Below are 25,568 nucleotides of genomic sequence, written 5' to 3'. Positions count from 1 at the left end.
GCGGAACAGAATTGATAGACTGAATCTCTCTGTATGTAGAAAGGAGATTAGAATGGCTTACAGGCTGTGGTCCAGCTAGTCCCACAATGGCTGTCTACCAACAGAAGATCAAGGAATCCAGTCGTTGTTCAGTCCACAAGGCTGGGTGTCTAATCTGGTCCAATCAGTGTATACCAGAGTTCCAGAGACATAGGCTCTAATTCCAGCGAAGGAAGAACTTGCCAGGGAGAGCAAGCACAAGCAAACAAAAGGAGAAAGCTGCCTTCTTCTGTGTCCTTTATGTAAATTGACAGCAGAAGGTGTGGCCCAGATTAAAGGTCAATCTTCTACCTCAAAAATCTGGGTCGGAGGTGGGTCTTCCCATTTCAAACAGTTTAATTAAGAAAAAACAAAACCCTACATGTGTACACACCACTTGAATTTTAAGTCAATTCCAGATGTAGCAAAGTTAACCAAGAGTAGCCATCACAGTGCCCATCTTCACCCAGATGAACCCTCAGAGAACCATCCCTACTCTGCGCTTCAGGCTGTGGCCAGGACGGGGAGGATGGAAGTGTCGCAAAGGCTGACTCTATTGCCTGTGTGCCTGCATCTGAACTCTAGGCATTTTCACGTGTTGTTTCCACCAGGGTTCATGAACCTTGATCTTCCAGCGCCATCGCCTGGGCGGGACGGGAGTTCATAGGCTAGCTCTAGAGGTCCCAGAGACGAAAGTGAAAGACACAGACAGAAACAGAAGCTGGTAGGCTAGGTCCAACTCTAATCAGGATCTGGATGCCTGAGACCAATTCCAGGGAGTGAGGTGCACAGGGCAGTCAGGGCAATGGATTCTCACCCTTCACCATTCTTGATTGACTTTGCTCGGTACTCCTGTAACACTGTTTTGTGTGCCCCCTCCCCCAGGAAACAGAGGATACAGGTAGAAGCTAGAAGGCACGTGGATAAGCTATTTGGTCAAAGTCCCTATGACTATTTGTCTACACTACAGGCTCTCTCAGACCAGAAACTTTCTGACTGGGATTCTCACATCCCAGCAGGGATGCAGACATGTACGATGGTGAGGGAGAGACTCTTCACAGGATCCAAACATTGAACTTAGAAACCTGCTAACAATGATAAGATAGAAGGTTATACAAGCAAGGAAAGAAAATCCTTCCCCATTTCTCAGATGATTGAGGCTTTCGGAAAATTCACCAATCAGAAGCCCGCCCACTAAGGATCAGGCTCTTCCGAGCTAACATTTCATTCATTGGTCAACCCCTGCCTGACAGCCATAAAAAACTTCAGTAGCAAAAAAAAAAAAAAAAAAAAAAAAAAAACCCAAAACAAAACAAAACAAAACAAAACAAAAACCTTCAGTAGCTACAGATGAGGCCTCGGAAGCCACAGATTCAGCTGTTCATGTTCAACAACTGAATTCTGAAGGAAGACAAAAAAAGAACAAAGAACAGGGTCCAAATTACTATATTTGTCCCTGTTGGAACCAGGTTCCCTCAACCAACCAGCCAACCAACCAACCAACCAACCAACCAACCAACCAACCAACCAACCAACCAAACTAATCAACCAAACCACAAAGGAAAAAAGCAATCCACTTCTGAAAAGTCTGAGAGAGGGAAGGCTAGAGGCCAGACCTGCTCAAATGCAAAGACCAGGGCACTTGACAGGCGAATGTCCCAGTCAGCCTCACATCTATGTCTAGGAGGTAAGGATGCCGAACTCTCACACTAGCGGGTTTCTTGTCCTTATTCCTAGAGCAGGAAGGGGCCTAGCAACTGAGAGTACCCAAGGAAATAGAGTGCTAAGAAAACAGAAAGCCTTACAGATCTCCCAAGATTTAGCCTTGTTCCCCACAAACAATAGAGATAAAATATCTCTTTTTTGTTTGACAAAATACACTCTGATTTAATGAAATTGTGTCTTGTGTGCATATGGCAACTGTTTTCATGTAATTGTATGTTATTCTGTGCCTAAGACAACATGGATAAAGCTTCATCTGTTCCTAATATTTCTTTCTTTCTTTTTCTTTTTTTTCGAGACAGGGTTTCTCTGTGGCTTTTGGAGCCTGTTCTGGAACTAGCTTTTGTAGACCAGGGTGGCCTCAAGATCCACCTGCCTCTGCCTCCCAAGTGCTGGGCTCCTAATATTTCTTGAAATAAAATAATTAGCAAATCCTGTGGCAACTTATGATGATGATGATGATTGTTTTTGAGACAGGGTTTCTCAGTGTAGCCCTGGGGATGGTGCTATGTAGACCAGGGTGACCTCAAACTCACAGAGATCCACCTGCCTCTGCCTAATCAGTGCCAGGATTAAAGGTGTGCATCACTACCACCTGGCTCATTTTTTAAATGTGTAATAAAATTACTGTTTTGTCATGCTGGATTAAAATGTGTGTGTATGTGTGTGAAAGCAAGTGCTTGAGGAATACAGGAGAAGGCCGGCTACTGTCTTACAAACTTAGGTATTTTAACTTTCTAAAAACTATTAAAATGATACTGTGGGGTCTATTAAATAAGCTTCCTAAAATCTTAATATCCTTAAATTTTACTTGTTTACTTAGAACAACATCCATTGAATTATAACATAAGTGTTGTAAAAATACATTAAAAACTATTTTCCAGAGAACTCTCAACAGAGGAATCTAAAATGGCTGATAGACACTTAAGGAAATGTTCAACATCCTTAGTCATTAGAGAAATGCAAATCAAAACAACTCTGAGATTCCATCTTACACCTGTAAGAATGGTCAAGATCAAAAACACTGATGACAACTTATGCTAGAGAGGTTGTGGGGAAAGGGAAACACTTCTGCATTGCTGGTGGGAGTGCAAACTGGTACAACCCCTTTCCATGTCAGTGTGGCGATTTCTCAGAAAATTAGGAAACAACCTTCCTCAAGACCCAGTAATACTACGTTTGGGTATATAGCAAAAGGATGCTCAATTGTGCCACAAGGACATGTGCTCAATTATGTTCACAGCAGATTTGTTTGTCATAGCCAGAACCTGGAAACAACCTAAATGCCCCTCGACCGAAGAATGAATTAAAAAAAATGTGGTACATTTACACAATGGAGTACTACATAGCAGAAAAAAATAACGACAGCTTGAAACTTGTAGGCAAATAGATGGAGCTAGGGAACATTATTTTGAGTGAGGTAACACAGACACAGAAAGACAATTATCACATGTACTCACTCATAGATGGTTTTAAAACATAAAGCAAAGAAAACCACAATCCCAGAGAATTTAGCCAACAGTGAGGACACTAAGAGAGATTTACATAGATCTAATCTACATGGGAAGTAGAAAGTTAAAAAAAGACAAGATCTCCTTAGTAAATTGGAAGCATGGGGACCTTGAGGGAGAGTTGAAGGGGTAAGAAGGGAAGGGCGAGGCAGGGAGGGGAGCAGAGAAAAATGTAGAGCTCAATAAAAATCAATCAATAAATAAAAATTTTTTTGAATTATGCATGTGTCTGTGTGTGGGTCTGTACATATGAATGCCCGTGGAGACTAGCGGCATCAGGCAGATCCCCTGCGCAGGAGCGGTTGTAAGCTGCCTGACATGGTGTTGGGAACCAAACTCGGCTTCTAGGCAAGAGCAGTTTGTGCAAGAAACACCAAGTCATCCATCCAGCTCCATAATATGGAGGTTTTGCTAAGCAACATACCTTAGCATTTGCCACATAATTTTGGTGAGGATTTTTTTTCAAAAATAGGTTCTGGAAAAAAACTAGATTTTTGCTTTATTTTCTTAATAGTCAAAGGTGACAGAAAAGTAAGGATATCTAAAACTGCTATAAGTTAATCAAAATACCTCTAAGAAATGTACATTAAAGTCTTACTAGATTAATAGTGATAGATTCCTTTTCCAATAATATTCTTAATTTAGAAATGATAATTGCTAGATTTTTATCAAAGTTGTAGTATACATGAAATGATGGATATATACACGCTTGTCAAATACCTTTATGTTAACTTTTCTTTGCATAATGAAAATTACTGGTGATAGGGATCCCAGCAAGCAGGGCCATCCAGAATCTGGGTATGTATGTAAGGGAGAAAGTCCATGTTACTGAGGCTACCTGAGAGTGGGAGAGAAAGAGGGGGGGCACTAATGTCTTCAAATCTAGGATAATTGTTAACTTACAGTTGCGATCTTAAGGTATGAGATTTATTGCCAATCTGCCTGCGTTCTCCTCTTTCAACAAAAGCCCAAGGTTTCCAAGAATCTTCTCTTGCCTGATTAAAACTAGAGGAAAAAAGTCATTTTAAAGCTGAGCTGTTGACTCCTGTTCATCAGTAGGGACTATGGCCCTTACCAGAATGGAAGAAATTATAGATGACTAATCACCATCCTTAGGTTTCAACAAAGCTCTCAGCAGGGAACTGAGGCAGAGTAGGATGCAGAGAAAGGCAGCAAGATTGAGCCTCTGTCTTTATTGCCATTCACCTCACAGACACTTCTCTAATGAGAAGTGATAGCTGCATTAATCTATAGGTTTAGAGAGATATATTTAGAAGGGAGCTTGACAGTATGTCAATTTAGCAATGTAATGATAGGTTTATCCTTAGAGCCTATGAGCTCTTCAGCGGTTTCCTTACTAGACTTATAGTACTAAGGCATGATTTTCCTTTTATACAACAGGCCTTAAGTCCAATCAGAAAGCAGCTGGTCACCCCTATAACATTCATGCCACCATGGTACCCATGGCCATATCTTGCCTGGCTGGTCATTATTATAGTTTACATAACTCATGCTTGGATAAGATTGTTGATGACTTTTCTCCACCAGCAGCCTACACACACCTTCCAGAACCATGTAAGAAAGCCAGCGGGACAGAACCTTCTAGGTCGGCACAGTTTTATTTCTCCAAGTTCTGTGATCAAAATGTGTGGTACCTTTAGCAACAGGGTCTTAGCATCAAGTTCTGGTGGACAACCAAGAAAAATGGCAATAGCTTGTCTTTGAGGGGTCTCTGGCAAGCCCCAGCCCAACTACTCAAGGGGAATATACAATATTTATAACTGGACGACTTATTTGGCAACTCGTGGCTTCTGGGAAGAGCATATTCCTGGTGTTGAGTAACTCTACTTAAGTTCATATTTAAGAAGTTTATTGGGCCGGGCGGTGGTGGCGCACGCCTTTAATCCCAGCACTCGGGAGGCAGAGGCAGGCAGATCTCTGAGTTCGAGGCCAGCCTGGTCTACAAGAGCTAGCTCCAGGACAGGCTCTAGAAACTACAGGGAAACCCTGTCTCGAAAAACCAAAAAAAAAAAAAAAAAAAAAAAAAGAAGTTTATTCAGGTTTCCATATGCTTTTTTAAAAAAAACATCCCAATGTTAATTATCCATTCCTCCACCTCCTCTGCCTTCTTAGCCTCCCATCCCCCTCCCCACCTACTCATCCATCAATCTCCTTCACATCACTTGTGCTTTGTTCCGAGTGCAGATAACTAGCGGCTGTGGTGTGCTCAGATATGAACGGGAATTCTATATCGTAACCCTTCCTCCTGAAGTGCAGAGAGTATCATGGAAGAGGAGATGGTGAGACTGTAAGAGCCCGAGGTCAGGGAAGCCTGGGGAGAGGCAGTGGGGAGAGGCAGTGTCATCTCAACACGGCAGGATTACTGCATTCACAGCAGCTGTGGGAGCCTGAATGATACTTGCAGAATCTCAAGCCAGTCAACACTGCAGCATGGAGCGGGAGGGGCACAGATGAAGAGCTATTGACTGTTATGGGAGCTATTAATGGCTGCTGGATGGGAGAGACAGCCTTTTTCAGGGGCTGGGGGTGCTCTCTGGTAGGTCAACCTCTTGTTGGATTGCTATACGTGCAAATGGACAGCAATATTTAAGTTCAGTGAGTTATTAAAGAACGAAAAGAGGTCATGAAATTGGGAGGGGAATTTGGAGGGAATCTTGAATGGCAGAGAAGATGAATAGAACAAAATACATTATTTGTATGTACAAAATTCTCAAATAAACAAATCTCATACCATACAAAAGAAAATGAACAAAAAATAGAGCTGAAGTTCTTTGAGAAAGATCAGCATCTGAAAGTGGCCAATGCCAAGGCTGGAGAGATGGCTCAGTAGTTAAGAGCAATGGCTGCTCTTCCAGAAGTCCTGAGTTCAACTCCTTGCATCCACAGGGCTACTCACAATCTGATACCTTCATTTGACAGGCAAAGCACCTGTATAAATAAATCTTTAAAAAAAAGTGATCAGTGTCAGAAAAAGACTGGATCTATCCCTGAGCAAGAGCTCATGTAAGAGACAGAGCAGGTTTAATCCACAAATGAGAGGTGTGGTGGTTGGAAAGAAAATGGCCCCCAAAGGGAGTGGCACCATTAAGAGGTGTGGCCAGCCTTGTTGAAGGAAGTGTGTCACTGTGAGGGCAGGCTTTGAGGTTTCACATATGCTCAAGCCATGACCAGTGAGTCAGTTTACTTCTTGGTGCCTGCAAGAGATAGAACTCTCACCCCTTCTCCAGCACCATGTCTGCCTGCATGCAGTCATTTCCTGCCATGATGATAATGGACTAAACCTCTGAAACTGTAAGTCACCCAATTAAATGTTTTCCTTTATGAGAGTTGTCATGGTCATAGTGTCTCCTCACAGCAATAGAAACCCTCACTAAGACAGAAGCTGGTACCAGGGATTTGGGTATTGTTGTGATAGCCTGGACCATGTTTTTGGATTTGATTTTGAATTTGGTTTTGAATTTGGACTTTGGTACTTTGGGTTTGGAAAGCAGTGGGATGCTTTAAACACTGCTTGATGGACCATATTAGTAGAGCATGGAAGACAATGGAGCTGAGATTGATTTGAACTGTGGGGGCTGGCTCAAGAGGTCTCAGAGAAAAATCTCAGTATGTTGCTTAGAGATTGTTCCTGTGATGTTTTGGTGAAGAAAGTGGCTGCTTTTTGCTAAATGCCATCATCTTTGTTTGTTTTGAGATGTGGTTTATATAGCTTGAGCTTGCCTGGAACTTGCTCTGTAGCCTTGCCTGGCCTTGAACTTGCAGCCATAGTCCTTCTTCAGCCTCCCACGTGCTGGAATGAGACGGGTGTGCCACCATGCCCAGAAAAGATCACTATCTTTAAAAGAATTCAAAATTAAGTAGTTAAATCACTACTATTAATTATAATATGGTGAATATTTGCTCCAACCTCCTCCCATTCGTTTTGACTCGCCCTATCTATCTAGTGCCTCTCCTTTGAACTTTCGTTGTGGTCTTCAGTTTTTGAGATAGAGTCTTACTCTGTAGGCCAGGTTGACTTGACGCTGACCATGTCATTTGGCAACCTGGTTTTGAGTTCAAACTCATCTTCCTGTCTCAGTCTCCTAAGTGTTGGGATTGAAGATAGGAACCACTGGGTCCTCTTTTGAATTTTAAAATGTTGACGTTCCCCAGGGTTCTGTTTCCCAACCTCTGTTTTCTCTCAACCCATCTACTCCTTTCCTGCCTGTTGGCAGTCCCTAGGATTATAGTTCCCGCTCCCATTGGTTTGTAGAGTCACTTCATTTTTATGACTGGTTATCGATATCTCCATGGCCCATCAAGCAGATGTGAAGAACTGAACGAGCCCGCACCCCCAGTGCTGCCATGCTCCCTCACCACCTTTTCCAAGCATCACTGCGTGACGCTTCCTTATAGTGACTATATGATATTGATCTTAATATCTCTACCATGCACAGGGCTGTCACGCACTAGATAAATATTTGTTGGATGAATTAGTGAATACATGAATAGTAGGTTTAGCTTTAATGTGTCTCTCAGGTAGCCTATTAGGAACACAGAATAATTCCTATATATTCACAAAGCATCATCTTGAGGCTGAGGTGGCTAGCTGCAGCTCCTATGGCATCACGCCTGCCAGCATTCACACCCCTGGGCAAACCCTTCCTACGGTGAAATCGTGTCTTAGGGCACTACAGAGGCTGTTGTCATGGATGCTGCTGACCTCCTCAAGAGATCATGGTGAGACGGTCTTTTATCTTTAGTCTTATTTTTATGCAGACTTACCACCCTAGGACTGCGGGATGAGTACCAGTAATTGGAATGCTAGAATTAATGTTTCACCCATCATCAATACCATCAGCGCAGTGCAGCTTCAAATCAAGGCATCTCAGTCCTCCACCAGCCTCCTGAATCGTTTTCCCCTGGGGCAGAACTGAGGATCCAATACAGCCATGGCGAGTACCAAGGGAGTGTGTAGTTCCCGGCAGGTGGCTTATCCAGGAGTATCCTCCTCCAGCCACATGGGTGTGCCAAGGCGCTACAGTCAGAAGGGACCGCAGCCTGCCAGGGACCGCCGGGGCACCCGGGACACCCAGGACACTGAGCCCTACCACGCGGGCGGGGCAAAAGGCGCCCGGGAGGTCCCAAGGGCAGGAAGTGAAGGGGCGGGTCCTGAGAGGGTGTACGCCTGCGCGGAGGCCGGCTGCTGGATCCCGCTCAGGCCGCGGCTAGAGTGCGTGCTCACGGTGACGGCTCGGCGTTCTCCCTGCGCTGGGCGGGGAGGGTGGAGATGGGGAGTTGGGGCAGGGGTTCGGGGCTGCGGTGGGCATGGGCCCTGCCGGGGTCAGCGCGAACGGCCGGGGTGGCGGGCTTTCTGGAAGCTTGCCTCCCGCCGGCGGCGGTGTTTTCCGCCTGAGCAGCGCTTCCTCCTGCGGTGTGGCTGGCCTGGCCTGTGCGGGTCTCCCCTCCCCACCCGCCGCTCGTCCTGTTCAGAGACAAATGCTCCTGTCGCAGCTAGCAGCGTCAGGACAGTCGGAGCAATTCCTGGGAGCTTACTGATTTCCTAAGCAACTTGTGTTCAAGGATCATTTTTAAATACTATTTACATGTCACCTGCGGTGCGACAGGGAGCACCTGAGCGGGACAAACTTCAGCCAGAAACATTAGTCCCAGGAGGTGAAAATACCACATTTGGAATTTAGGAGTTTATAGCTCATAAGAACTGAGCGCCTCAGGGCGACTCTCAAGGTCTTGGAGCCCTCCTAAAAGGATTTAGCTTCGTAACCGGCATCCCCAGCCAAGGTGCAGGGGTGCTGTGTGACATTTGGAGACTGAAGAGCCAAGCCTGATAACTTTCTTTTTTAGAAGCCACCCATCATGTACTTAGCTTGAATGATTATTTCAAAGTGCATGTCCTATTTTTTGCCAATCTGACAGCTGTTTCCATAGAAACTAGAGAAGAAATAGTCGTTTTCAGTGAGAGTTGTTAAGACTGTCTTCCAGACGTCAGCTGTGAGTGCCAGTGAGTGCACTATTTGCTCATTCTGCAATGGCACTTGAAGAATTAAAGGTTTGGGATGTTCTTAGAGGCTAGCAATCCAAATTGTTTAATTTTCTCACATCATTAATTTCCTAATCCAACCAGTCTGCCAGCTATGTTTGTTGATCTGCCATGGTTCTTTGATGAGCACATGGCAGCCCCAGTTCTTTCTTAGGTACTGTGTGTGTGGTGATTGGCTCTTTGAAAATGTATAGATCCCCACCCCTTTTTTTAAAAAAACCTCCATTTTAAGGATTCATTAATGATTTCAGATTAACAACTACTGTTTCTATTCTGGGAGGCAGGTGATTGTCAGTGGTAGAAATGATAATGATTTTAATTATGTACCTAGCGTTTGGGGCTTTTGTTCTTACCTTCTATTGGTAGACTGCGTTAAAAGTGTTCTCACATGCCCCGAAATGAGCAGTTTTCATCTCATACGAGTGGAGCCAAGCAGTGTGAATAGTGTGTGTGAGATGCTGATGTGAGTTTATCGTCGAAGGGGTGTCAGTGAGCCAGACATTCTAGAATTTAGCAGTGGGTGGAGGAGGCTTGGAGATGGTGCCTGTGGAACTGGGAGCCAGGAAGCAACATTAGGATGTTTACTGAAGCTTAAAGAGAACCAGTGGCAATTACAGAAGTGCTTGCTTGCTTTGTGTTTATAAAGTTCATGAACCCTGTAGAATTTAAACTGCCCAGAAAGAGGAAATACTGGATCCCCCAGAACCACCATTCTGCTCCCTAAATTACACATAGGTCTTTTCTGAGGTTATTTTTGTATCCATTAGTGTGTTTTATCTTCATTAGTTTTACAGACCGGGCAGGGATTTTTGTCCTTTTTCTTTGTATCTGCTACACAGAATGGGTCTGATGTGTTGTATTCATTCATTATCTAATGAGTTAATGACCCAAACACTCCTGAACGAAATGAGATAGTGGAAAGTTTGGTTAAGATGATCAAGTTTTATTAATTTGGTTGGCAACATTTTGTTATAGGTAAATTTCACAGTAAATCTGAACTTGTGGCCTGTGTAGAAAGGTTTGAAACATTTGGCATTGTGAAGGTCTGATTCGGTTACATTGTGGGACTTCTTTTGGGTGGCTGTGTTCACATCTTTGTGGCTCTACAGAAGCTCACCTGCCTCTAACATGCAAACCTGCTCTGCTCAGTGTGACAGCCACTGGTTCATAACTCCTCTTATTAACTTTAATAAAAAACGAAGCAGACTACAAATTCCGTTCCTTCAGTGCATCTAGCCACATGCCAGGGCTGCCATAGTGGACAGCACAGAGAACATTTCTGTAGGAAGTTTTATGCGGTCTTCCTTTTGACCTCCAACTTAGCCTCTCCCGCTATCTTGTTATACAGAAAGTGTAGGTAGAGACTGCACTTTCGTTTCCTGGCCACTCAGACCCAAATAATCACACAGAAACTGTATTAATTGCAACACTGCTTGGCCAATAGCTTAGGCAAATTTCTAGCCAACTCTTTTTTTTTTTTTTTTTGGTTTTTCGAGACAGGGTTTCTCTGCAGCTTTAGAGCCTGTCCTGGAGCTAGCTCTTGTAGACCAGGCTGGTCCGAACTCACAGAGATCCGCCTGCCTCTGCCTCCCGAGTGCTGGGATTAAAGGCGTGCACCACCACCGCCCGGCTCTAGCCAACTCTTATATCTTAAATCAACCCATTTCTCATAGCATACAGAGGGGAATCCCACATCAAGAAAGTCTTGTTTTTTAAATTATCTTGAACAGCTCACTCTGTGACTCAAGTGCTGGAACACAGGTCTGCCCTAGCACACTAGCAGAACACAGGCCTGCCCTGGCACACTAGCGGAACACAGGCCTACCCTGGCACACTAGCCTCAGGGCACTTCCAGGTAGCACTTACTGCTGTTTTAGGTTAGCAGATCTCTTTGTGTGTGGCTGACTCTTTGCATCAGACTTATGTTGTTGATTTGATTTTTTTTGAGGGGGGGGGTTTGTTTGTTTGAGACAGGTTTTCTCTGTATAATGGCTCTGACTGTCCTGGAACTTGCTTTGTAGACCAGGCTAGCCTCACAGAGATTGACCTGCCTCTGCCACCCAAGTGCTGGGATTAAAGGCTTGTGTGTGCCACCACCTGATTTGCCTTGCTTTTCTCAGTAGCTATGGATCCAGTCCAGGAACTTGCACTGTAAACCAGGCAGGCCTTGAACTCACAAAGATTTGTCTGCCTCTGCCTCCCAAGTGAGTCCTGAGATTAAAGGCGTGTGCCAACACTGCCAAGCTGATTTGCCTTTCTTAAGGATTGCTTTAGGTTGCTTGGAGAAGAGGTTGGTGGTGAACTAAAGCGGAGTGGCTGGAGAGCCTGTAGTAAAATCTCCATGCAGGGTCACAGAGCCAACTGCGCTGATGGAGGTAGATGGGCAGGACTGATTTAAAGTGGCTTTTGCTCTTTCGGATGTTAATATCCTAGGGCGAATCCAGTATAGTTTGGAACTTAGTCTCTGGAAGATTGGGAAATGTGTGTAAGGGGATCCCTCAGGCTGCTTCTTGACATATATTACATGGAAATATTAGCCTGCACATGAACTTGTGCGGCTGCCTCCAATCATGAAAATGTCTTTGAGATCATCTGTAAGACACAGAAAGTGAACTAAGAGGAGGAATTACTTTAGGGAGCTTCTGAAGCTCATTCAGCTTTGGAAAGCACAGTGGATCTCAGAGAATATGAAGGCTTTCAGGCACTCATCTGCATCCATGGTCTCCCTCCCTCCCTCCCTCCCTCTCTCCTTCCTCCCTCCCTCCCTCCTTCCTCCCTCCCTCCCTCCCTCCCTCCCTTCCTCCATGGTCTCTCACTTACCACATGTATATTCCGTCATTCTTTCTGTGCAAACACTTACAGAGCTTTCCCTCATGGGTCCACCTTGCATGGGCTTGGTTTGCTGCGGCGCCAACTGCAGACCCTATGTACACACTTCTTCAATTCCTCTGCTAGATATGCTTAATGTGGAGTTGTCTCTGTGGGAGATGTCTGCTGTTGGCTTTGAGACCAGTGGCCATCAGGGGCTAACATGACCTCCTGCTGGCCTATTCCCTAAGTTGAGGTCATGGCCAAGACAAGTGTTAAAGCTTTACAACAGTAAGTCATCAGATCTGAAGGAAAGAAAATATGTTCATGTTGTTTTTATAGTTTGATTTCTAGGGGGGAAAAAGGCACATGGCATCAATAAGAAATTTTATGTATTTTCCCCCAGTAAATCCAGTTCTTGATTGGAATGCCACCTCCACAAAGATAATGACTATATTTTATGTTCTTACAGTAGCTTCCATACCACTTAGCCAATGAAGAACCTGATGACTTGTTCAAATACATGAAGATGGTCCCATTAGGTTACTATGGAGCCCAGACACTCCTGTTGCCTAGTGACATAGTATCTGTCTTAATGCAGGCTAAGAAACTACTCACATACAGGACCTGCAGCTACGTATAGCATGTTGTACTTGCTAATGGTAATGATGTGCTTTCTCTTATTACCGTAGATGGTGTTGATTCCACTTTAAATACAGTGTCAGCAAGACAGGATGCTGTGCTGTCCCAGCAGCAGCCCCACGCATAGCATCTGTTAGCTGCATCTCTTGCGTGCCTCAAGAGTACCCGGAGCTCTGCCTGCATGGCGAGGAGCCTTACAGTGCAGCTCTCCGTCACTTCTCTGTGTGTGACACATGGCTACGAGTTTGCAGTCCTTTTCAGGCTTAAATTATCATCACCATCATCGCCATCGTTGTCAGTATCATCGTCCCACTTCTCAGTTTAGTGCAGTGCAGAAGAAAGGAAGCTAGAAAGTTGGAACGTTTATCTAATTTGTTCTTCTAGCAATAAAAACTTGGGAGTCAAATGTCAGGGCGAAAGCCTCATCAAAGACGTGACAGAGGAGCAACCAGCTGTCCTTTTCTCCACACTCCCCAGATCAAAAAGGCATCTCTCAGCTCCTCACGCCTTCCTGTGCCTCTCTATTGTATCCTGGGTCCTCTAAAATCTCTATGGTCAATTCTTGTCAATAAGTCACTGGCTGCCCTTCCCCCACCCAATTTTAACTTTATTAACACAGTTTCAAGAGTGTCACACTGTGATCACATATATCACAACAAGAAGTATCTATCTATCTATCTATCTATCTATCTATCTATCTATCTATCTATCTATCTATCTATTTTTAAAGATTTATTTATTTAGTATACAGTGTTCTGTCTGTCTGTATGCTTGCTGGCCAGAAGAAGGCACCAGATCTCATTACAGATGGCTGTGAGCCACCATGTGGTTGCTGGGAATTGAACTCAGGACCTCTGGAAGAGCAGTCAGTGCTCTTAACCTCTGAGCCATCTCTCCAGCCCCAGGAAGTATCTTTTTAATGTCAAGCTATTAATAGGTTAAGTTGACTCTACTCGTTTTTAATTGGTAGTATCTCAAAAATGGATTCCATGGAGTTAATTTTCACTTAGTGTTGGCCTTATTCACTTTATAAATTAATAACACAAAAGTGTAGTGTACAAATTACATACAAGTACAGCCTATTAACCTTCAAATTGTCAACTATGCAGACAATGCTAATCACTAAAATTAGCAGTTCTGAAACATATTTTTAGGTATTAATACTGTAAGAATAAAGTTAGTTTCATGACACCCCCCCATGAAGATTTTAAAACATTATAAAAATTGAAAGAAAATTTGAGGAACATAGATATAACCACATAGATATGATTATCAGTATTACAGCCGTGGCTCTATGTCCTGAGTGTGTATATGTGTGTGGAAGTACAGTTGTGTGGAACTGTATATGTCTGCATGTATTTGCAAGAGTACGTGGAAATTCATTCATGAATAGATACTTTATCACGTATGTCAGGAATGAGATATTCACATCCATATCATCATCTAAGAAAAGTCATTTCCTACAACAACACATCTGTATTCAGACGCATCCATTTGTCTCACTTGACTTCTGAAGCTGATGTTCACTGCAGAGTTTATCCAATGCATTTGATTATTCTGTCTCTTCCCAACATCTCTCTCTCTGTCTCTCTGTCTCTCTGTCTTCATGCATATGTGTGTCATAGCACATGTCTGGGTATCAGAGGACAGCTTGAAGGAGCTGGTTCTCCTTTCACTCATGTGGGTCCCAGAGAGTCTCATGTCATCAGCTCGTTCTTTCCAAGCTTCAGGGGGATTTCCTACTCATGTGAGCAGCTAGTACTCAGCGGTACGGAGGAGCCTGTGCAGACACTGAGTTCTCTGTGCTCTTCTGTGTTCCTGTGCTCTGCCTATAAGATCCAGCTACTGGCAGGTTAGGGCAGTTAAGGGGCTAGTCTGTCCAGTCTGTTTTTAGACTCATCAGGTGGTTCTTTGGGTTAGTTGTAGGTTCTCATCTTGTTTCCCATCTTTTGATTCTTCTTTGCTTACTGCCAAATATGTTGAAACCCTTGTTTTATGTATTCTGATTTTAAAGTTATTTTTAGGTGGCATTAAAGTCTCTCTTCTTATTTCCTGACTCCAATCGAAAGTCTCTCTCTCCCTCTTTTTTTTTTTTTGAACTCCCTTTGTAGGTCAGGCTGGCCTCGAACTCAGAGATCTTCCTGACTCTGCCTCCCAAAGTACTGGGATTAAAGTCTCATGGTTTTATTTGAAAGAATACATTGGAATTTTGTAAGTTAGACTTTTCTGTCCTATTATATTCATTGTACTTGTCAGTTGATACAAATTTATTCTTGTTTTACCTAAGCTATTTCTCTTTTCTCCAAATGATTTTCTGATCAAATAGATTCCCTGCAATAAAAAAAACATTTTTTTAAAAATGAAGTTTTCGATTCGAGTGTTGAAAATAAGCACTGTGTAATGAACTAATGCTGTGTGTACCCCCTGTCGAAAGGAGCTGCTGTGGGCGATGGGCAGGAGCACAGACGTTAATCTTAAGATGTTTAACACACATTTCTTAAGCATCCCAGTCCCGGTTGGCAAAGACATATTTTCCACAGGTGCTTACATCTTATGTTTTGTGTTTTAGATAGCCGAGCAAAAGCAAGATGAGCTTCCTGTATGGACTGCAGTCTGCCACGAGAAACCGGTTTCTCTCTGGAGTGAATTCCCTGGCCACCTGGAGACAGTGGAAGCCACTAGCAGGCTGTCCACAAGCGCGAAGGCCCTGGGTAGTAAACGCGAGTCGGGGACTTAACACAGTCAGTCAGCGTCACTCGCTGACTTTACAGCCTGAAAACTTCCATTTTTGTAGGACCTTCAGTAACAAAAAATCAAGATACTTCTCAAATGGCCAAAGCCAGGAAACGGGGGTGCTTATCGACAAACGGACTGTTCCAAGACACAGAGCGAAAGAAGGGGTTGGCGGTCCTGCTCCTGCAGCCTTGTGTCCTCTGAACTGCCCTGCAGCAAGGGCCGCCCGGAGTTTCCACACATCTCCGCGGGCTCTGGCCGCCCCAGTCCCTCTCTTGCTGCTTATTCTGAAACCAGTGCAGAAGCTCCTTGCCATCATTGTGGGCAGGTAAAAATACTTGGGGGAAACAGCATTTGTGTTAAAGTTCTTAAATTTCCATATTACATTTGTATCAACCTTTAATAATTTTTAATAATTAAATTCTATTGTTTTATAAAACTCTACTTTTAAAAAACTTTCCCTTATACCATATTCAGCTCAAAATTTGAGTTTTTAAAGGTAAGTTCTACTAATCTTGTTATGTGTGATCTTGAATCATTTGCTTATTGTACAGAAATGGATCCTTAAGTTTGGTAGCTAGAGACGTTTCTAAAAGACTTCACATCTCTGATAGGGAGAATGGAAAGTACTGGTGGCAGCTTGCGTGACAGCAGCACCTAAGAACATCACCTTTGGATTCTGTGGAATTTAGGCAGTGAGCATGAACTGGGGGCTCAGGCTTAGCCCCCATCAGTGATGCCCATCTCTACCATCCTGTCTGCAGTGAATCCTTGTTCTGCTTCTCTTGGTCGTCCTTCATGATTATTCATTTTATAGCTAGTGCTTGTTTCTCAACCCCCTTTCCTCATTTCATGAAGGTCGAAGAAGGCAAATCATCTCTTCATAAAGTTTTCTTATGTTTAGCTCTCTACTTCCTTCCACACTCACAGCCCAGTCTGCTTTTATTAAAAGTCGAAGAATTCCTCTGTAATGTGTCTAATTCTACATGTTTGATGTTGACGGTCAGAAAATAGGTATCTACGTTGGGTGCTATAAGTAACCAACCCGTCCTTGTTTGTAGGGATGATGGCTTTGTGAGTTCTAGTCCTTTAAAATTGTCTTATTTGGTCTTGATTTTACTATTGTAAATTTCCTCTTAGAATATGTCCCACATATAAGTAAGTAGTAATTCTATAAATGTTGAAATAGGAAATGAGTGGCCAGGCAGTAGTGGCACATATCTTTAATCCCAGCACTTGGCAGAGGCAGGTGGATCTTTGTGAGTTCAAGGCCAACCTGGTCTATAGAGTAAGTTCCAGGACAACCGGGGCTACATAGAAAAACCCTGTCAATCCTATCTCCAAAAACCAAAAACTTAAAAAAAAAAAAAAGGAAAAAGTGTTTGTATGACTCCTCTGGTTCAGTCACTTTGCTAAGGCATTTCATGTGTGTCTCTGCACCAGCTTTCCAACACTGAAAAGTCTGAGATAATAAAGGCAGCAAGACATATTTCAGCTCATGCTGTCTGAGGTTTCAGTCCATGGTTGCTTAGGCCCCAGGACCACTTGGTGCATCTTGGTGGGAATACATGGCAGAGGAGACTTGTCCATTTCATGATGGCCAGGAAATGGATAGGGACTGGGATCCTAACATCCACTTCAAGGACATCCCCAGTGACCCTATTTCCTGTCACTAGAGACCTGACATCTCGTAGTAGTGCCACAGGCCAGAGACCAAGCCTTTGATCTGGAATACAGAGACCTTTTGGTGCCACAGGCCAGAGACCAAGCCTTTAATATGGAATACAGAGACCTTTTGGTGGAACTATGAGAGCAGGAACCTGGTAAATTACAGGAACTGCAAAATTGCTTTGTCAAATGAATCCCTGTCAAATGGATTGATGTTTGTGTATGTGTGTGTGTATGTGTGTGTACACATATGTGTGTGTCATAAATTTTATTAAGACTTGACAGGTGTTTACACAAAGAAGTGTTTTGTCCCACTATTGAAAACATTGCTTGTAGTCAAATGTTTACAGCACTTGAGAGAACTATTGTCAGCTCACAAGGCCCTCCCCAGGTTGCATCTGTAAGGTGTCTGTTTCTTTACTCTGGTGCTTCTGATCCTCCCTTCCCTCTTGGTGCTCTAGTGACATGCTAGTGGAGATGCTGCTCTGGGCAGCACCGCTCACTCCCGGAGTCAGTGCCGAGGTAGCTTCTCTTCTTCCTTGCTGGGTTGTAGACTGAGCTGGAGTCTGAGGACCAGTGGGAAGAGCAGTTTGAAAGGTACATATTTATCCTTCGTGACCCCAAGATGATGGCCTGGGGACTCTATCTGCCTTCCCTTTAATCCTGTGTTTTCCTCCTGCTGCCCACGATGGACCGACTGGACCAACCGACCACTGTGGCTAGGTTGTTCTCTGTATCAAGCTATTGCATGAGGAAGAGCAGATGAGGTGATATGTGCATAATGATTAGAAGAGCACTTTGACTATAGCCACCAATCCCAAGTGTTGGTCGGTGGTAGCTGTAAAACAGCTCCTCATGTTAGTCCTTGCCTCACACTAGCTGAAGAGGGAAATTCAAACGAGCCTTGCGGATTTTAAGAGCTTTTATAGAGTTGCTGACTTTTTCATCTTTAGCTAAGAATTTTATTAGTTAAAAAGCTTTGTGTACAGAGAAACAGAGATTGAAGTCATTGATGCTGTAAAATCCTGGCACACACGTGTGAGCTTTGTTGGAAGGTGAGCATGCACTTACGATGCCCCTTTCTGGTTTGTCACAGGGGCATAAGGAAATGGTGGCAAGCCCTTCCTCCCAACAAGAAGGAGCTATTTAAAGACAGCGTGAAGAAGAATAAATGGAAGTTGCTCCTTGGCCTGAGTGCCTCTGGACTGTTGTTTGTGGTGTTCTATTTCACTCACCTGGAAGTGAGCCCTGTCACAGGAAGGAGCAAGCTGCTGTTGCTGGGGAAGGAGCACTTCAGACTTCTATCAGACCTGGAGTACCAAGTGGTAAGTAGCAAGAACTGTCCTTAGCTAGATTGCATAAGGAGGCACTGAGGCAGGAGGCTTCTTTTCATATGGAAGATGCACTGCTTTTAATTTTAGTCTTTGATAGAACTTAGTAATTTTCCCAGGTCTCATACCTGGGGAAGGACTTTGCACCATGTGCAGTGGGGCTTTCCCCCACCCGGGTGGCCCCTGCTCTGCTCAAGTCTGAACTTCACTGTCTCCTGCTCAGGAAAACCTCTCTTGATTGATGTTCAGACTGGCTCAAACCCAGCGACTAGATCATGCTGAACTGGGAACTGTGTCTTTGTGATTGTGCCCCGTGCTCAGCAGTGCAAGTTTTCCTTTCCTCTGCTTTCTTTATCCTAGGGGAACTTAACGTAGTCTGTGTCCACTGTCCTTATTAGGCTAAGCTCCACGGGACCAACATCCTTGTTGGTTTCTTTATTTTATCCTAGGAACTAATACAGCATGCAAAATAGTGCTTAGTTTTTATGTATCAAATAAGTGCTTACTTTTTATGTATTAACTAAGTAAATAGGTTTTGAGAATTTTTATACCTTGAAAGTCAGGTGTAATAAGACAGTTGTTATTTTTCCAAATATCAATTTTGACCTCTGAAATCTTATTGTATTTTTCTGCCATTTTTTTTCTTCTTAAGACAGTTTTCCCATGAGGCCCAGGTTAGCCACCAACCTGTGACCCTTATGTCTCGGTCTTCTAAGTGCTGAGGTTGCAGGTGTGTGCCACCATAATCACTTCTTTTCTGAATGCTCAGTAAAGGAGTGATTCAGAAATCTTAACTCTTTGAGATGTGTAATAACTTTAGTAATAATGGCACATCGTGTACTTTGTGCTCTCGTGTGTCCTCAAGGATGAGGACCATCCTTACATTCCAGTAGATACCACTTACAGGGAGGGATGTGCTGAACGCCATTGGCTGAATAGGTGATGGCTCCAGGTGCTCAGGTCTGCATGTCTGTTTAATGCAAATGAAGACATGAGCCTGTCAAAGAAAAGTTACCATTGATACTGTCTTAGGGTTTCTGTTGCTGTGAAGAGATACCATGACCACAGCACTCTTATTAAAAACAAAAAAAAAACAAAAACAATCATTTAATTGAAGTGGTGACTTAGAGTTTCAGAGGTTTAGTAGTCCATTATCACTATGACAGGGAGCATGGTGGCTGGGAGTACTGCAGCATGCAAGCAGCCATGGTGCTGGGGAACTCTATATCTTGACCCAAAGGCAACAGGAAATGAACTGAGACACTGGGCATGGCTTGAACATATATGAGTCCTCAAAGTCCACCTCCACAGTGACAGGCTTCCTCTAACAAGGCCATACCTACTCCAACAAGCCACATCTCCTAATAGTGCCACTTCCTTTGGGAACCAGTTTCTTTTAAACACCACAGGGAGTAATGACTTTTTACTATAAAAATTGTTCTTAGTTAAGATAATGACAGTATCTTAGAAGAATACATACAGAAATTCAAAGTATCTTAGTCTTAATAGGAAGATAGGTTGAGAAAAATATTATAGAAAGATTGGAACAAACCTTGTATGAAATTGTATATCTTCTACTATTCAGATAGCTTAAAAAATGAGAATACATGAATATAAGAATGGATTTGTTTATATGTATATACTGTGTGTATACATATGGCTCTGTATATATGTATAAGTGTGTTCATGTGATTAGACATTTTTATTGCTTTATATATTGGTCTGTGAATCCAAACATTTTTATAGAGCTATTATAACATTCCATAATTTTATACTGTGTAAACTAGTGTGTTGTCAGCTTGACACAAACTAGAATCATCTGAGAGACAAAGGAGCCTCTGTTGAGAAAATGCCTGCACAAGAGTGGCCCATAGGCAAGCCTGTGGTCCATTGTCTTGACTAATGATTGATGTGGGAGGGCCCAGCTCACTGTAAGCAGTGCCATCCTTGGGTAGGTGGTTCTGGGGTGTGTAAGAAAACAAACTAAGGCAGCTATGAGGAGAACACAAGTAAACAACATTCTCCCAGGGCTTCTGCTTCAGTTCCTTTGGTGATGGAGTGTGGCCTGAGAGTGCAAGATGAAATAAACCCTCTCCTCCCCAAGTGGCTTTGGTCCTGGTGTTTATCACAGCAGTAGGCAGCAAACTCAGATTCTCTGAGAAGGATTAATAGAGGACTTTTAAAATTTGTTTACACTGTGAATTATTCTTTAAAAATGGTAATTGATGTAGTCTTTTAAGTCCATATTCTATTGTCATATATTTTAGTGCATCTTGAAAAAGATTATCAGCTGGGCGGTGGTGGCTCATGCCTTTAATCCCAGCACTCGGGAGGCAGAGGCAGACAGATAGATCTCTGTGAGTTCGAGGTCAGTCTGGTTTACAAGAGTTATTTAGCTCCAGGAAAGCTAGGACTGTTACACAGAGAAACCCTGTCTTGAAAAGCCAAAAGAAAAAAAAAGGAAACAGAAAAATGTTATCAACTTGATTTATATATTAAACTATGCATTTTATGAAAATTAAATATTTGTATTTTTCTCATATATATGATAGAATCTCTCAGAAAAAAGCTTCAGAAAAAAATGTTCTATATAAGATGGCTATGCTTTTTAATCAGCATCACATAGAGAAAATGATTTGGCCATTAGTTTTGAGATCTCAGTGATTTTCTTTCCTTCAGTGTGGATCAAATACTTTACAATTTGTGAGATATTGTCTCTTTTTGTAAAAGCCTGAGTCTATATTATGAATAGGGTGTTCTTCCATTTAGTGGATTATGAAAGTAATTAATTTTCTTTGACATTCTCTCTCTCTCTCCTCTCTCTCTCCCCTCTCTCTCTCTCACCTCTCTCTCTGTCTCTGTCTCTGTCTCTCTCTCTCTCTCTCCTCTCTCTCTCTCACCTCTCTCTCTCTCCCCTCTCTGTCTCTGTCTCTCTGTCTGTCTCTCTCTCTCTCTCTCTCTCTCTCTCTCTCTCTCTCTCTCTCTCTCTCTCTCTCTCTCTCTCTCTCTCTCCTGGGTTTCTTGTATCCCAGGCTGGCCTTGAACTTCCTCTGTAGCAGACAATGGATGACCTTCTAACCATCCTTGTTCCACCTCTCCAGTGTTCCGAGTACAAGGCTGTGTACACACTGGGTTTATGCTGTGCTGAGGCTCGAGCTCAGGCTTTGCGTACGCCATTAGAGTGCCCACTCTGCCAGCTGAGCTACATATGAAGTTTTTCATGTGAATCCTTTAGTATCTAGGCAGTTTTGTTTCCTGGAATTCTTAGGAAAGTAGAAATATCTAAGCATTTTATTTGCATATAGATTAATAGAAGAGTAAAATTTGAATTGAATTATGTTATATGAAAAAATCTTACAATTTATTCCTTTGTGAGACACTATACTGCTTTTACATGAATAATTCAAATTTCAGAAATGTGAGCATTTAATATATGTAAATTTTTGCACAATTCAAAATTAAAATGCCCAACACTAGTCAAATGAAGCACTTTTCATGAAGCAGCAAAAGCATTTTGTAGTGCAAAAACTCTTAAACAATTTTTTTGAAAAATCTTCTAGTGGATGGAAGAATTTAAAGACGCTATGTTGCCCGAGAGAGACCCCCGCTACCTGACTGTTAAAGAAGTGGTGTATCATCTGACTCAGTGCAATCAGGATGTCCCAGGGATCTCTGAGATCAACTGGGTGATTCATGTGGTTGATTCCCCAGATGTGAATGCCTTTGTTCTTCCTGTAAGTAAATACTTTAAAATACATTTTTGTTTCTAGCTTTCATGTCTTTAAGTTTTACTGTGGGCTAATTGCTTATATTATTCTTTTTATGTGCAGAATGGGCAAGTGTTTGTTTTCACTGGGCTTTTGAATAGTGTAACTGATACTCACCAGCTCTCCTTCCTCCTGGGCCATGAGATTGCACATGCAGTCCTGGGACATGCAGTAAGTACCCGAATGATGTGCAGCAGGTGAATGTTGCATTGACATTACCAAGTTGCAGCCTTTAAAGAATCCAATCTTTTCAGGATTTTTTTTCTTTTAATGATGGAATGTATTTGCCTTATTCTGTACCTGAAAAAAAGTGATTAGCCTATTTTGAGACTTTTACAGTCTTTAGTGTGTGATACTGAATAATTAGTGTTTCTCTTAAATACTGTTTTTATCACCTGTCTCTTTTGCTAAAAAGTAATTAGTCTCAACCTCTAATTATTTCACATTAAAATTTAAACTTTCATAATTATTAACATACTTATATCTAGTCAGAAAATTAATTGTTGGAAAGTGATACTACCATTTAAGTGGTAAATCAGTTTTATTCTTACTCATTTTCAAAAGATGGCTTGGAATATTGTTGGAAAATGTCTAAATGATATGCAATATGACATGAATGTGGAGCAGTAATGACACCTTGCTGGAATAGTTTACTGAGCTTCATCTAATATGTTCTTTCTCACTCAGAGCTTTAATAACTTTTGAGTATGTATCTATCATCTCTTGTTTATATGTTAAGAAACTAACATTTAAAAAGACTAATAGTGGTCACATAGGTCTTTAATAACACACAAAACATATTTTTGTACTCATTTTTGATTGCTATTTGTTAAAAATGTGAATGGATCTTTTGCACATATAAGTAGAGATAAATATATTTTTATTTTCTAATTGGAACATGCAGTTAATGTTTGTGAGAGGATTACAATATGCTAAATTGTAAGTGCAAATATTTTTAACTTCAAATGGAAATTATAATGGTTTTTAATCATTCCCAAAGTCATTTAAAATTCTACCTATTCTTTAGTGGAATAATTTGGCGAGCTGGGCCAAAGTTGCTCTTTTTTGAAGCATTCATGATTTCTTTTGGGCTACAGGAAAATATTTAAAGAATATTTTCCCTAAATATTTACAAGAATAAATCTAAGCAATAGAAATAGTATCATTATAGTGTATTCCAACATCTCTCAAATAATGATGTCTTAATATATCAGTGATGCATTAATGAATGAGACAGAAACTTTCTCTTGGGTTAGTTTGACAAAGTGTAAGTTTAAATTTGATTTTTCCACTTCTCTTCCTGTGTCTTCCGTCTGTCTGTTGTGTATTGTGTGTGATCTATTTGCCCCTTTTGCCTGTATCTGTGTGTGTATTCTTGAATCTGTGCCTGTGTCTCTGATTATGTCTGTCTGTGACACCGAACTTTGGTCTGTGTTTATTGGACAACACAGAGAATCTGGTAATCTTTAAGCAGAAATCTTTAATGGTTTTACAAGGGAAGAAATGACTTTACTGCCCCCATCTGACCCAGAATAGCACACAGTAGTGTAAGCAGGTGCTGCCAACTTGTATCTACCTGTTGTTTAAGGTTGCTTTCAAGATGTGGCTGTTGTAGCGTTTTTTTTTTTGGTTTTTCGAGACAGGGTTTCTCTGAAGCTTTTTTAGAGCCTGTCCTGGAACTAGCTCTTGTAGACCAGGCTGGCCTCGAACTCACAGAAATCCGCCTGCCTCTGCCTCCCGAGTGCTGGGATTAAAGGCGTGCGCCACCACCGCCCGGCTCTGTTGTAGCTTTAAAAGATGGTACCATTCAGCTGATGTGGCATCCAGTCAGTGCCTGTCAGTGTGGCGTTACCATCATCAGTACAGGATGGCAGTCAGATGAAACAGAAGAGGCAGGGAACAGCCTTGATGGAAAAAAGTTACTGTTTCTTTGACAAAGGTCTCTTATTAATACAACATTTTCTCTTTTGGAAGTCTTAGTTTTGATTAAGTCTGACTTTTATGCTGTTTTCTTTTTTCTATAAATATGCAGTTTTAAAAATGTTTCTATTTTTTAAGAGTAATAACAGTTATACTCTTTCATACTCTATAACAAGGGTGTTCTCTTTATAAATACTGTCATATTGACTTCAGTCTTTCATAGTAGAATTCAATAACTGTTTTACTGCTAGCGACTGTCGTGTGATAGTTGTTTTGTGAGGAGAGATTATATTGTGAAGGTCATAGTCTGATTTTAGTTTTTAGCCATGTTGTATCCATTCAGGGAGTGACTGGTAGAAAGTCAGCCTGGTAGTGAGTTAACACGCACTAGTGACTGGTGAATAAGCCCATGCATTTAACTCTTACTAGACATTACTGGGCAGAACACACCTTTTATACAAGCCTTTTCTGCTTACTGCTGTATGTCCAAAACTCAGAACCCAATTCTCAGTGATAAATACCAAACTTTCACTACAGAAAATTTGTATAAATGTGTTATTTTCTTTCATGTATTAGGTCATACACACCAAAATAACTTTATTTTAATTAAATTTGTGATCTCTTTCTGAATTTTCTTGTTTTAAGTGTGTTATCTATTATATATATGTATATATGCTTTATGTAACAATATAAGTGTGATAAACACTTTTATTTGATGTATAGAGTATAGTGTCTATGTTAGAAACTAAAATAGTATCATCCTGGGATTTTTTTCGTCCTTTTACTAATAGCTATGTGAATTGGAGCAATCATAAAATCTCCATTTCCAGTCCATTATCTATAAAATGGGTCTTATCATACCAGAGGAATCATTGTGCTGGTTAATGTAAAAAACTAGTTTATTAATTGTTACTGTCTCTGATGATGAATAATTAGCTCAGCAAAAGTGGTAAAATGTTAAAGGCATAAGTGACTCACAGGTGTATAACCAAAGAAAAGGGGACATACCAGGAGACAGCATGGATATGAAGGGAGAAATTCTTTGACTGGTGAGGTGGCTTGACAAGTAAAAACTCTTGGCTGAAGCTTGATGGCATGAGTTAGATCCCAGGTCCCATGTATGAAAGGAGAGAACCAACCCCTACAAGTTGCCCTCTGACCTTGTTATAAGCAGAAGTTTCTGTCCTTTCTCATCCTACAGCAGAGTCATTCAGTCCCAAAGAAATACAGAGACTTATATTAATATATAAACTGTTTGCATATTAGCCCAGGCTTATTATTAATGAGCTCTTACAACTTAAATTAACCTATAATTCTTATCTATGTTTTGCCATGTGGCTTGATACCTTTTATCAATAAGGTCTTCTCATCTTGCTTCCTCTGTGTC

At 41.9% G+C, this 25,568-nt stretch overlaps 2 protein-coding genes across 7 annotated transcripts in view; one reads left to right on the top strand and one right to left on the bottom strand.

The window, feature by feature from the left end:
- The window catches only part of C6H1orf141 (chromosome 6 C1orf141 homolog), a 61,106-nt gene extending 52,742 nt beyond the window's left edge, over positions 1-8,364 (bottom strand). For 2 of the 5 annotated variants that reach the window (XM_038332861.1, XM_038332868.1), the window contains exon 1: positions 8,037-8,364. The gene's annotated coding sequence lies outside the window, so the exon portion shown is untranslated. Of the gene's footprint in view, positions 1-61; positions 211-4,154; positions 4,199-8,036 lie in introns of those variants that run through there. The other 3 variants (XM_038332864.1, XM_038332865.1, XM_038332866.1) reach the window with 3 other exon arrangements.
- A 12-nt stretch (positions 8,365-8,376) lies between these two features.
- Oma1 (OMA1 zinc metallopeptidase) overlaps positions 8,377-25,568 on the top strand; it is a 52,905-nt gene continuing 35,713 nt past the window's right edge. Inside the window, exons 1-5 of one of the 2 annotated variants that reach the window (XM_038332858.1) lie at positions 8,377-8,484; positions 15,332-15,823; positions 18,260-18,488; positions 22,055-22,228; positions 22,325-22,432. In XM_038332858.1, the coding sequence (XP_038188786.1) occupies positions 15,351-15,823; positions 18,260-18,488; positions 22,055-22,228; positions 22,325-22,432 (984 nt within the window). In that variant the 5' untranslated portion in view covers positions 8,377-8,484; positions 15,332-15,350. Of the gene's footprint in view, positions 8,498-15,331; positions 15,824-18,259; positions 18,489-22,054; positions 22,229-22,324; positions 22,433-25,568 lie in introns of both variants that reach the window. The other variant, XM_038332859.1, reaches the window with a different exon arrangement.

This window comes from Arvicola amphibius, chromosome 6 (assembly GCF_903992535.2).
Source record: "Arvicola amphibius chromosome 6, mArvAmp1.2, whole genome shotgun sequence".
Taxonomy (NCBI): domain Eukaryota; kingdom Metazoa; phylum Chordata; class Mammalia; order Rodentia; family Cricetidae; genus Arvicola; species Arvicola amphibius.
Note: the sequence above shows the minus strand (reverse complement) of the source record. Positions and strands in the feature narration are given on the sequence as shown.